At 39.2% G+C, this 14,264-nt stretch overlaps 1 protein-coding gene across 3 annotated transcripts in view; it reads right to left on the bottom strand.

The window, feature by feature from the left end:
• The window catches only part of CDH2 (cadherin 2), a 170,233-nt gene that overhangs the window by 148,931 nt on the left and 7,038 nt on the right, over window positions 1–14,264 (bottom strand). For all 3 annotated transcript variants that reach the window (XM_075920791.2, XM_075920792.2, XM_075920794.2), the window contains exon 2: window positions 7,757–7,868. In XM_075920791.2, coding sequence (XP_075776906.2) covers window positions 7,757–7,868 — 112 coding nt within the window. The remainder of the gene's footprint in view (window positions 1–7,756; window positions 7,869–14,264) is intronic.

Genomic DNA, 14,264 nt, shown 5'->3' with positions numbered 1-14,264 from the left:
GCACTCCTGCACCACCTCCCGACCCCAACCCTGAGCCTATCATACACCTGCCCTGAGCCCCTCACATCTCCAAACTCCTGCATCCCCAGTCTTCTGCCACAACACTCCTGCACCATCCATACACTGCACATCTGCTGTTCTGAGCCCATCATACATCCTATCCCAAACTCCTGCACCCCCACATCCACAAGCCTGCAGCTTGCTCAGCAGCACCCCAACCCTCCAACTGACTCCATCCTGGAGCCCCCCCTCTGAACCAGCATCCCCTTCTCCACCTGCTCCTGCACCCAAATTCACTCCGAGAGCTTGCACCTCTCACCCTTTCCCACACCCAACTCCCTCATTCCCACCCCAGAGCCTGCACCTCCTGTCTCAATCCAGTGATAGAGAATAAGGGCTAGGGACAGAAAATGGACAGGAGGGGAATGGAGAAGACAGAGCCTCAAGGAAGGGGTGAGGTCTTGGAGAAGGGATGGGATAGATCTTGGCTTTCCCTGACATTTAAAAAGTGATCTTGGGTGTAAAAAGGTTGGAGACCACTGGTCTAAATGAGACATCAACAGAGAGCCAGCCAATAGGTCCCATGTAACAGGATTCTCATATAATCCGTCTACCATTCTCCAACCAGTTATTTTTTTAAAAATTAACATTGTTATTTTTAGTACTTAATTACGCCCCCCCCACCCCAAAATGCCAAAACAGACTAAAAAGATTTGGTTAGTAATAGTTAAGGCTGTGAAGTGTTTGTAAAAATAATTTACTATTATACACATTTAAACATAAAAAAATCAAACACTAAGTCCCCACAAAAAAATCATTGCCCATGGTTAAATTTACAATTCAGAACTCAACTTTAAAAGTTGATTAAAACACATACTTGTATACAAACAACACTTTAGATAATACTGGCCAAATATATAATTGGATTAAAAAAAGAATTAGAAAAATTAATGGCTGAAAGGCTCTTCAATGGCTATTAACCAAGATGTGCAGGAATGGAACTCCATGCTTTCATATTCCTAAGCTTCTGAATGCCAGAAGTTGGGACTGATCAATAGGAGATGGATAATGGATACATTTGCCCTGTTCTGTTCATTCCCTCTAAAACACCTGGCACCTGCCATGGATGGAAGATGGGATAATGACCTATCTTAAAACACCCTTAATTTCTGCCTTGTAATGATGTTTTGAAGAAGAAACTGAGCTAATGCTCATGCATAAGGTTATTTCATCTCACTGTCCAGCTCTGTTACTTTCTTCTACATTCTATAACTATTTCAGATCTGGAAATTATTAAGTACACAATCCACATAAAAAAAATCTCAATTAGAAAAAAAAACTCTTAGCACACAACTTAGAGCACATGTGCAATAACAGGACTGACAAAACGAGTATCTTCAAAAGCACTACCACAGACTAGATCAAGCATCTGTAAGCACAGGGTCTGATTCCGCAAACATGAACTCTAGTAATTTTACTCACATAAATAACAGTTTGCAGGACAGAGTCTAAAAGATTTAACTAAACAAGCTAGACATTTATTTTTAGTAAGACCTTTTTTTTTTTTTCCAATGATAAACTTAAGAACTTAAAAAAAAAATCATGTGACAAATCAGCACAGACATTAATACTTAAAATCAGACTCATTCCTTAATTTACTTTTTCGCCCCATGTATTCCAAGGCACATGTTATATGACCTACATCAGGGATTATATTCATTGTAGCGTGTAGGCATAAAAGTCATGATATGGACACAATTGGCAATAAATTAAAGGTAAAGTTTTATCTCTCTGATTTTTGCTTTCATTTGCATATATCAAAGTATTTTAATCTTTAACTTTCAAATTGGAATGGCTTCTGAGTTGTTTCTAAGTACTCTACCACCCCAGTTATACCCTCTAATAAAGTAAAGGCAGTCCCTGGATTACAGTGAACCCTCGTTTATCGCGGTAGATAGGTTCCAAACCCGACCGCGATAGCTGAAAATCCGCGAAGTAGGGACACCATATTTACGTATTTATTTAACATGTATATTCAGACTTTTAAAACCCTCCCTTTACGTAGTACTGTTAACAAACCACCCTTTAATGTACAGAACACTTAATGCATGTACTACAGTACCCTAAACTAAAACAGGCACAAATATTAAAAAAATCCACGATATATTTCTTTTATAATATATACATACGTAATGAAAAAAGTCCGCGAAGTCGTGAATCCGCGATGGTCGAACCGCGAAGTAGCGAGGGCTCACTGTATGTACAAAATAGGGACTATAGGTTTGTTCTTAAGTTGAATTTGTATGCAAGTCGGAACTGGCTCCAGATTCAGCCGCTGCTGAAACTGATCAGCGGCTGACTACAGGAAACCCTAGGCAGAATTGCTCTGCCCCTGGCTTCTTGGAATCAGCCGCTGATCAGTTTCAACAGTGGCTGAATCTGGACTCCTGGGACAGAACAGCTGGGGCACTGCCGGGTAGGTCCCCGCAGGACCAACCCGGCAGCACCCCAGCTGCTCTACCCCAGACGTCCCGCAACAAAAGCCTGGCCTGCTGGGGGGAGAGGGGGCGCACTAGATGCACCCTTTCCCCCCAGCAGACCAGGGAGACCCGAGCAAAGCCGCGGAGGCCCCGCCACCTCTACGGCTTTGCTCCGGTCTCCCTGCTGTGCTGGGGGAGGGGGGGGGGGGAAGCCACCCCAGCACAGCAGGGAGACCCGAGCAAAGCCGCACAGGCGGCGGTACACCGCTGCCCGTGCGGCTTTGCTCCTTTGCTCTGGAGCAAAGCCGCACAGGCGGCAGGGTCCCTCGCCTCTGCGGCTTTGCTCCTGTCTCCCTGCTGTGCACAGGGAGACAGGAGCAGGAGACAGGAGCAAAGCCACAGAGGCGGGGGACCCCGCCGCCTGTGCGGCTTTGCTCCGGGGCAAAGAAGCAAAGCCGCACGAGCAGCGGGGTCCCGCCACCTGCGCGGCTTTGCTCGGGTCTCCCTGCTGTGCTGGGGAGTCCCCCCCAGCACAGCAGGGAGACCCGGAGCAGCTTTTCTTGCCCCAGAGGACGCGGTGGCGGGACCGCTGCGATCTGGGTGGTCCCGCCGCCCGCGAGCTCCGGGGCGAGAAAAGCCCCGTTCGTAAGTGCGGATCCGACGTAAGTTGGAGCCGGGTAAGTCAGGGACTGCCTGTAGTCCTAGTAGCCATTAGATCCCACTGACTCAAATCAAAAATTTTTATTCTAGCTCCTGAAAACCAGAGAAGTGCTTTAAAGAAGGATTAGGATGGATCTCAGGTTCTATCGAGAGAGACCACAACTTTGTCTGAATTTAAACCATAATAGGAATTAGGAAAGGAGTGAAAGGTGTTCTATACCATTTGTAGTCAAGAGATTTTTAATTTTATGCAGACAATAGCAAGTCTGATTCAGAGCTCATTTACACTTACGTAAAGCAGAATAACTTCATTGAAATAATTGGAATAATAATGATTTAAAGAGTGAGCAAAAAAATCAGCCCCCCATATCTTCTGTTTACATTTAGGAGTTACTCTGAACTAGGCCATAGTGACATGATCGTACTGCATCTTGATCACAGGAATAATGTAATTCTAAGATTAAAAAATGAGTCAAGATTCTTTAACCTTGCTGTGAACTTTAACTTGCAAATGAAAGAATGTTTGCCCCCCTCCCTCCCACACACATAGCTGTCTTATCCATGGTGTGACAGAAGTGAAATGGAAATAAATGAGATACTTGAGCCTGTGGGTTGAGTTTATCAGAGACTGCACCAGTAACCGTATGAACAGTTCCTATTTCTACAGCAGCTGCTAAAGCTAGTAGTAACAGGGACAGAAGATAGGCAACACTCAGGGAACACTCCGGGAACTACCTACTTCTTTACCCTTAGAAAGAGGAGAGTGCAGTGTGAAGACAAACACAAAGAAGAATTCTTTAAGCAGCAATTAAAACTCCCTGACCAGGAAATGCCTATATTTCTCAAGCTCCACACTGCAACACATCCTAGTGGATTGTTCCTACTGCTCTTAGTAATCTGCATGTTTTTTGCAAAATGTCCAATTGAGAGTCATCTGCTACATTCTGCCTCTTTCGCTAGACATAGTTGCCGTTTGTGGCTTGCCACAGAAAGCATATACAGTGAAAGCATTGAGTGGATGCAGAGCTATGCAGCCATTTCTGTCCTTACTGCTTCTTCTCTTCTCTACTCCTCTGCCAGGCTATTCCCCACACATCCCAGGCTAGTCTGACATTTGTGAAAACCCTACCAGTTAGGAAACTCTGTATTAGAGACACATCTACTAGGAAGTGTTCACCTATTAAGAGGAAGCAAAAACTTCTATTTTGCAAATATCTCCCCCTCTACCTCTTTAGAAAAGATCATAAGTGAAGAAACTTAGAAACGGTTAAAAAAAAAAAAAACCACACCACAACCACCCAGAATATACAGGATCCTAAGTGGTTTGTGAGCTATAGATCCTCACCCAATATCCTGTATAGGAGGCCCCCCGACTTGCAACTGCCCGAGTTCCGACCCCCTGCACTTACAAAAATGGTTGTAAGTGCGGAAGGGGCTGAAAACCCCTGACTTATGACCTTGGCCTGCATTTATGATGGCACACAGCACCTATTGTAAATGAGGGTTCGAGTTATGACACCCCTGACTTGTGACGCATCCACTGGAATCAACTGCATCACAAGTTGGGGGCCTCCAGTACAGTATATGTTCATTTATAATATTTTAAAACAGATTCCTTCTATTTATTGCATCTTACTGAATGTACAACTGGAATATTCTTAGTCATGATCTCTATTAGTCACATAAGTGACTTTCATTTAAGTTTTGGGAAGGATGGGAATATAAAATTCTATAATCAGAAACCTTAAAGATGATGGCCGTCTAACCAATAAGATAAACAGGAATTAATAAAACAGGAATTACATGCTTAGGTCACGTTCTGAGTCAACATTTTTTAAGAAAGAAAACAAAGTGAGCAGCCACTGTCTATTTTATTTCCAGTGGAGAGGATAATAAAGTCTCTGTGCCTGTGATATCACAATGCATAGAAAAAAAAAAAATCCACACACAACAAACAAAATTTTTTTTTAAAGCTCTCATTTCTGCAACCCCAAAGGAAACCTATAATTAGAGTGACTCTGAAGTAACTCCACTGACTTCAATGGAGTTAAAGATAGGAGACTCTTTACTCATGGGATCAGAATCAGTTCCAGAATTTTTCTTTGGAAAGCAAAATGTCATGCAACTATACTTCAATTGTCATCTGCATCTAGCTTAATAATCATCAAATGGGCTTTTCACAACAATCATATTTCAGAATGAAAGTATAATTACATTTAAGTCAAAGACATGCAACGATGCACTGTATGTTTATGTGTAATGGCAAATTATATGCTTTTAAGCATGTCAAAATGTTCAAAAGAATTAACCATTATAATAATTCTACTGAGAACTTGTGGTAGGAAGACAAACTCCCCCAGGTCATTTTTCAACTAGTTCATACTATCTCGCATAATGTGATACATATTGTAAGCATTGTACATTTTTTCAATTCCTATTTCCCTAAAATGTCATACATTTTAATATCTTTCAAGGGGAGACTGGCTATATTACTCTACACATTTAGGGGGAAAAAAACGTTAAAAATCAGTAGTGTATTGAGTGCTTCATGAAGCTGACAGTGAATGGAGAAGTTTTTCCTCTACATGGTATTGTCTCAAATCCCCCTTAGATTAGTAGTGACAAAGTCATTACCATCAGATGGTTGATGTGAAATGAGTCTGATATCTCAGTTCAATTTTTAGCAGATAGTGTTTTTTTTGGGGGGGTGGGGGGTTAAATCAAAAGAAAATTGTCTGGTTAAAACTAAGGAAAAAGATGTCAGAAATTTCAAATGAGAGAAAAGACTGAACAGCCAAGGAGACTGAACAGAGCAATGTAGGGAAGATTTCACTTTGTCTGTGGTCCCTTGTTTTACGATTACAAGCATTCTGTCTCCAGTTCTTCCAAACAGGAACCCTTCCACAAGCACTTCTCTCCTTAAATTGTAGGTTTTCCAGGGCAAGAACAATGCTGTCTGTGGTCTTTGTTCAGCACCTAACACAGTGAGAACCATAGGTGCTACTGTAAAATAAGCAACAATACATATATGTTGGAGAATGAAAAAATCCCCAAGTTCCCTCCTAGCTGACTACCCTGTTAGGAAAAAAAGGAACTTCAATTTATTGCATTAATTTCTAAGCTATCCTTTTAACAAAATATTTTAACAAAATAAATTCTGCAATGGGGAACATTTACTTCCTTGAAATGAAAGGCAAATACTTGAATAACTCAGTTTCTAATACATTAAAAATAATCAATTATTCCTGCATTCAAATTTCCATTATAGTTATTAAAGCACAAAACGGGTCCTTAAAATATAATTATCAGGAGATACTGCTGCATACAGTTTGCTAAATCAAGACTAATGCTTTTGTTTCAAAGAACCATTTGTGTTTTCGCTTCATTTAAGAAAGATCTTTTCATTTCAATGTCTTGATCTCTATAGCCATATTCATATGGGACAGAAACAATTAATGGAATTAAATCCGTTCTTATTTAAGATGTATCAGAAACTTCTTGAAACTAATCCTGTTGATTAGCTCCGCTATTTCTAAATTAGCTAGAAAGCAATTTCTTCCATATTCACAAATTATAAAACAGCAAAATTAATGTGTATTGCTTACATTTTAGGCCATATTACAATTCCACTTAAATGTAACTCTTGAGGTGCAATTTTATACACTAATAAAAACTTAGGAAATATGCCATTTTGCATTCTAGAAAGAGAAACACCACCTGTACCTCCCCAAAAATAAGACAAAGAACTGCACATTAAATCTCCAGTCCAGATTATTCCAGTGACTTCAGTTAAATTCAACATAGACACAGGAATGTACAGTCTGCACTTGCAGAGTCTGTTGTGGTATTAGGACTTTGTAGGCTTCATTCTGGGCTGGTTTTTGCGTCAGTAAGACATAGATCTGAATTGGGGCAATAAAGAGCCAAGGTGCCTAACAGGTAGCAATGGCAATATTCTGCTTCCTTGCCAGAACTCCTCCCAGAGACCCCAGAGTGCTAGCGTAGCAGGCGCACTGCTACATCTCTTAGGTATACTCTCCTACATCCATGTGAGCAGTAAACTTAACTGGCCAACATATGGAAGGGGAGAGCCATGGCTCTGCTATCTGAGTGTCGCTTCAAAGGTGGGCTTCAAAAGAAATAGTAAGAAAATAGGCTTGGTGCTAGCCTGAGCACAAAAAATGCAGCATGTATGACCCCTTCATAGATCATATAAGGTGGAAGGGGAAGGCTCTTACTCCTCCATTGATAGTCACGTAAAGGTTGTTTCTGGTACTACAGTGAGGACATATGCTAATAGTGCAATTACTAAGAAGTAATATATAAGAAACAGTTCAATGTGAAATCTTTGCTAAGGAGAACATAACGGGAGAGTCAAGGTAAGATTTGCCAGAACTCACAAATCTTCAAATTATTGTCATGGGAGGTTCACAAGTTACTGTTAAGGTCAACAAACTATCCCTCAAGCTCCATTACAGTAAGTTGAGGGGGAAAAAAATCAAGTAATATAGCTGAAATAAAAAGGTCTTATTTAATAAGTTTTTAAAAACCCCTTGAGTCCACTTTATCTTTAAGACTATAGATAATAATAAACAGAATGTCTCTTCTAACAATACCATTGAGAAGAGGCTGTCCTTCATCTAAACTCCTCGATATGACCGCATTGTAAACGTCTTCGGGAAATCCAGTCTTGCATAGTATGCCTTCACATGTTGCTTTTATTGGTGCCTGAAATACAAGACAAAATTTATGTAATACTTGCACTTCCCATTCAGCTTAGAAACATTTCACTTGGCATAAACCCTATTTGTTGCTACACCATCTTTTGTTTCTAAAGAGCTTCAATTAGAACTCTGGGGGCAAAGGGTTAATCTTTTTGATAACTGGAATGATGGAACAAATCCCACTTGTCTTGTAAGACGTAAATAACACACAATCTTGATTCCTTTAACAACTGAACATTTCAACTAAAACAGTCATTGAGACTGAAGTGGAATAACAGAGGGGACAAAAGCATTCCTTCCCCTGAAAATAAACCTTGCATAAAACTCATCATCAACTTTTCAAACGTGTATATGCTACTTTTGATAGAAGAGATTTAACTAGCAGTTTAAATGTTTGTTTGTGAGTACTTGTCTGCATTCACTCTATAGGTAAATGGTTGGAGGGAAAAATCATATGTAACATTTTAAACAGTTGAACCTACATTTAAACAGAAATCACAGAAAGGACGTACTATCATACTACACCTTCTGGGTGAAAAGAGTGTTAAAAGAGAGAAGGAGATATTTTTTAAAATCAGCATAACAAAGCAATATATTAACTTACAATGAAACTGAATTTACAATCTCATTTTGAAAACAAATTTTTTTCCAAATCACACATCTTTTGCAATTTGGGGAAAATAACTTCCACAATAGGCATTTAAATGGCCATTTTCAACTAACTCTTTCTCCTTTATTTTCAAGCAGGTTTTAGAGTTAAATAATTAATTCATCAGCTATGTATAGTCATTACAGTAACCACATAGAATTTTGCTATATGTGCTACTAATATACAAATGAACCAAATAAATCTAATCATAATTTTAAGTTGTGTTGCCAAATAACTCATGTCATTAAAAATATTCTTGCTGCTAAAGCCCGAGTATCCATTATTATATAATTTTAGCCCTTACCTTTTGAAAGTGATAGATAAAACAAAATATGTAATTGTGATAATGGACCATATTTGACTCCCTTTAAATGGTCTTACAGATCTCAGACATATTCATACATGTTATAGCTCAAGTTTTTTTGATTCATTAATGGGGATACATGTACCCTCATCTTCCATTTCCACATACGGGTAGTCAGCATTCCAATTCCCATTACAAAAAGTTTATCACTTGGGGAAATTCTTGAAATGGTCATCTGAGCCTCATCTAGCTGATTCTGGTTCATCTCAAGAGTTGTACCAGAACAGAAATTCTGCCAGCATACTGCAGTTTTGCTTTTAATTAGTCTATCATCCATTATGAGGTAACACATTTTAATCAGGGTAAACACCTGTACAAAGTAGTTACATGTATCTGTGTCCAATTAACTTTAAACTGTGAACTGGAATTAATTGTGATCTAGGTGCAACAAAAGATCTCCCAGCTATGCACAATCTACGCATCTTTACAAATCCCTTGTAATTTAAGAGTTATAACTTTGCAATTGTGTGTGTGTGTGTGTGTGTGTGTGTATATAAAAAATAGGAAGATCATAACTCTTACATTAGGAGGGACTTGTATTGAAAGTTCAGCCAAATCTCAAGATTTATAAATGACAAAGACATGTAAAGATTGCCCCCCCACTGAAAAACTAGTAAATTAAAAATTGACTGAATCTTCCTAACTTTATAATTCAAATAACTGTTCCATAGCTTCCAGAATTGAAAAAAAAAAAAAGAACTGTTTTACACTACTGTGCCAAGATGAACACACTTGTGATAGGACAATAGTCTTTTCAAGGCATCCCTTAAATAAACCCTAAATGGGAAACAAAGTAGAGATAACAGGATTTTTAGAAGCCTGCACTAATGTGCCTGGGAATCCTTCAGCCTTTCCAACAAACTATATGTACTAAACAACTCTTATAAACTGAAACAATGCCCAATGAAACAAAGACTTCAGGACATGAATAAAGAGCCCTCTTTATTCCTTCATTTGCAAACTCTCAAGTTTATCCAGAAACAAAAGACAGTATGCTGTTCCCAAAAACAGCCCATTGTAAAACATCCTTTGGGAATAAAACCCCAAGAGGAGGCAGAATTCTAATGTATAAAAAAAACCCTAAGTCATGCATTTTCAGTTAAATAAAAGCATAGCTTGAGTCATGACAAGATCTCAGTCATATCAAGTTTAGCTCAGGAGTATTAAAAATCACGACTGGATTTAAAAAATAATATCTCCCAGAAAAAACAACCTGAAGTAAAAGTATGAAATGTTATGATCAAGAAAATATTGACATGCGTTTTCCTATCCTTATTGTCTGAGACAAAAGAAAGAAGGAAAAGGGAGATTATAAGGCATACTGTTGTAATATATAAGGCTTTTTCTGTGGCTAGCACAGTCCAGAAGACCAGCTTGAGCAAAATATAACACAAATGGTACAATCATCCACAAGAGATGACTACAGAAAAATTTACCTTTTAATATAAAAGGCAGATACACATACTGTTACCAAAACCTTCTAATTTTAAGGGGTGTTTTAAAGCCTCTAAAGAAGGGGTGGGCAATAATTTTTAAGGGGGAGGCACTTGACAAATTTCTGAAGTGGCCCTGGGCCACCCCAGAGAGTGGGCCCAGGAGACTTCTCCTACTCCCCTACCCACAGATCCTGATTGGCCTGGGGGGAGCATGTGAAGTCTTTGCCCTCCACCCCCCTGGCACCTAGAGAGAATTGCCAACTGTTCCGAACAGCTGGCAGTTTCCTCTAGGCACTGCATACCCCTGGCTGCAGGAGGAGACTGTGCACTCCCCCACCCCAGGCCAATCAGGACTTAGGGGAGTGGGAGCATGTGAAATGTCTTGCTCCTGCCCTTACCCTGCCAGGGGTGCATGGTGGCTAGAGAGAACCATCTGCTCTTTTAAAACAGCTGGCAGTTCCCTCTGGTGCTGCACACCCCTGGCGAGGGAGGAGACTTTGCACATTCCCCCATCGCCTGGTCTTGATTGGCCTGGGGGGGGGGGGAGAGCAGCATGTGGGCCATGAGCCGGATCCAGCCCATGGAGGCCATCTTGCCCACCTATGCTCTAAGGTTGTATCTTCACTGCAGCATTAACTCAGCCTCTTATCTGTGCTTTAGCCCAGCCCCCACCCCTACACAAAACTATTATCAGGGTTTGGAGATGCAATAAGCACAGTCTAGCAGCTTATCCAGATGTGGGAATAAATTTGGATCCAGGTTACCCTTTAACTCAGGCTGGAAGAACCCACTCACTTTACATCAGTGATGCAGGCAAAGGCATTCAGATACTCACAGTTCTGACTCCTTTTCCCACTCCTACCCCCAAAGATGGACAAGTTCTCCCACAATTGAAGAAAGGATGAAACCTCTCAGGACAAAGAACAATAGACTATACTCCAGAAATGCATAGATGAGTGAAGAAACAGTCAGGATCAGGGATGTTAAAAATCATTTAATACACTAACCGTATGAATGCTTAAAAAAAAAGTAGTTACACAATTACACATGCTGTGGGCTGTGTGGTATAAAACTTTGCTGCAGGCTGTGCAGTATAGAGCTAAGTCTCCTCCGCAGGAATGGGACCTCCAGCCTACTAACCTGGATCCTGGAGAGGAGACTTTGTGGTCCTTGCCTGCCTGGCTCCCACAGAGAAGGCTTTGGAGCCAGCTGAGTTTAACCAATAAGCATCAGCTTCTCAGTTAAAACAGTTTACATAGTATTTTCTGATTTCTGTGCATTATCAAAAGTTGCAATGTAAGATAGAGCTGAAATACCAAGTTGTTTGCTGTTTCTTAATAACTGGAATTTTGCAATTGTGGCCGGATGTAATTTTACATTTGAGCCCCAATCCTGCAAACAATGTGCTTACCTTCAAAACAAGTGGGCAGTCCCATTCAAGTCAATGAATGAAATCCTGGCCCCACTGAAGTAAATGGGAGTTCTTTCATTACCTGTAATGTGGACCAAGATTTCACTCTGTGGAACTCTGCAGGAATGGGGTATTGTTTTCCACTGTTGGCTTGAATCAGTGGAAGAAATGTTGCTTTCATTCAAGTTTTTATTTGTAAGTTCAGGGCTTCCAGAGTTCAGCTTTAGAGCAACCTATTCATGGTATTTCAATTGGCTGTATTTAAAATGCTCCTGATTTGTTTTTCATTAAAAGTTCTTCAGATCTAATCTGGTCTAGTACCTCATTAAGCCAGGGGATTTCTAATCAGAAAATGTTGATTCTTAAAGCAAACTGTTAAGCTTTCTTTAAAATATTTACTCTGCCCCAAATTTAAAAAAAAAAAAAAAACCTACTCCTTCTGCACACGTGTTCAGTAAAATGAATTACAAAGCAAAAAGAAAGTTGTCATCATTGACTATTGCTTTCCCATTCACAAAAACCTCCAAACACTATTTTCCTGCTTTTGCCTAGCCCTAGAAACAAGACCCTTACTCCAAAAACGCACATGTGCTCAAGCAAACAGGATGAAGTATCTGATATAACAAGAGGCTGTTGAAATTGCAGATTTCCTGTCCTACCACTGGGAAAGCACAGGGTAGTGAAAAACTTAAGACATTTCATCCACAAAAGATGACAAAGGTGTCCATCAGATCTCAACATTCTAATTAGAAAAATAAACTTTGTAAAAATCTGAAGCCATCTTCATCTTAAGACTTTGTAAAGGACAAAACTACTATTTTGAGTTGTGCTTCACAGTTTATTTTACTTAAAAAGGAAAAAACACACATACTTTATACATCATAATACAAAAGATTTAGAATACCCCTAATCACAAACTTATTTGATAGTAAAGTAAAAATGTAAAGTCTACTTTACTAATCTTCTGGGCACTTGCAAGGCCTACTTGTTTTTCCTGACTGCCAGAGATGGGTGGGAGATCATAAGATCTGAACTATGTTCAGCTGATGGGTGGTGATTACTGAGTCCCTGGGGGAGTGTTTGTATAAATCTATTTTTTAAATATTCCAAGTCACACCTAGAGGAAAGGGTAAACACTGTTTTTAGGACTGTGTTTCTCAATCAAATCAATAAATATTGACTGAAACCAAATAATAATGTAAGCAAAAGACTTGGCATTTATGGACCTGCCATTTTGCAAGCTGCAAATTTTATTCTCATAAATCATTTATGAAAATTGAAAGCCTAAATTTTCTTTCCTCATTCAGGCTAAACCAAACTCCCAGGGACTCAGGTAAGAAGTGTAGGATCTGAACCAATTGTTAATCAAACAGATTAGGTTGCAGATTTCCCAACAGTCGGCATTGTCCTCTTCTAAACTGCTGAAAGAATTGCAAAGTGAAGTTGAGTAATCCTGGCACTCAGACCAAAACTGATTACTCTCAGGTCAATAAACTAAAAACTCTTTCATTAGCTGGTTTTGATACAATATAAGCTTTCCCTGAATTGATCCATGTTTAAGGATCCTACACCTTTCTCCTGTGCCCACAAGACTAACCCTCTAATCAATGAGACTAATATTTTGTTAATTAATAATGGCTAGGCTCAGGGCAGAGGGGACAGTTATAATCAGATTATCTAAATTTCAATACACTTTTTGCTGTAAAAAATCATCTCTGTCACACACAATCTTTGCAGGATTGGGACATCACAAGTTGGGAAAAGGACCACTATTTTTATTTATTTGTGGAGAATGAAACCTCTATTCCAATCAGGGGGCCTCTGCATGCTCATTAAAATGTAATAATAATGAGTTTTAAAATGGATATAATATAGGGTTTGTTTAGTTCCACTGGGACTGCTCACATACACAAACTTAAATACGCATATAAGTCTTTATTGGAGTCTTCAATAACAATACGCATGTTAACCTAAGAAAGGAAGAATACAAAGACATACCAGTAGGAAGATAATAATTCAATAATATATTTCTCAAAATTATCTATACATGAACAAAATGAAAATATATAGCATTATTTGGCAAAAGGTATAAAAAAGGCCTTTGATGCTGTACTTTGCAAGTCAACAGCCAAACTGGGAGAGATATTTTAAGCCATTCTGTTATCCAAATGCGGTTATCCAAAACACTGCACTCCTCATTCCTGATATGAACTAGGAAAAAAATATCCTACTTAAAAGATAATACCACATATGGGGAAATAATTTTCACAAATGAGGAGTCAGCACAATCAATCACAAGATCAGAAAAGAAGCAGAACATGAGTCACTTATGCATGATCATCTCTAATGAGTAAAAATAAGTTTACTCAACTTCCTTCAGCTATTCTTACTTCTCTGCTGTATGTTTTTTTGTTTTGTATACCTTTTGAATATTTGTTAAATAATTAAAGAACTCTAATAGAGAGGTAGCTGTGTTAGTCTGATCTTGCTAAAACAGAAGGAAAAAATTATGTAGAACTTTAAAGACTAACAAGATGGTT

This window comes from Pelodiscus sinensis, chromosome 2 (genome assembly GCF_052426305.1).
Source record: "Pelodiscus sinensis isolate ZL-2025 chromosome 2, ASM5242630v1, whole genome shotgun sequence".
Lineage (NCBI taxonomy): Eukaryota > Metazoa > Chordata > Testudines > Trionychidae > Pelodiscus > Pelodiscus sinensis.
This window is presented reverse-complemented; position numbering and strand designations above follow the sequence as displayed.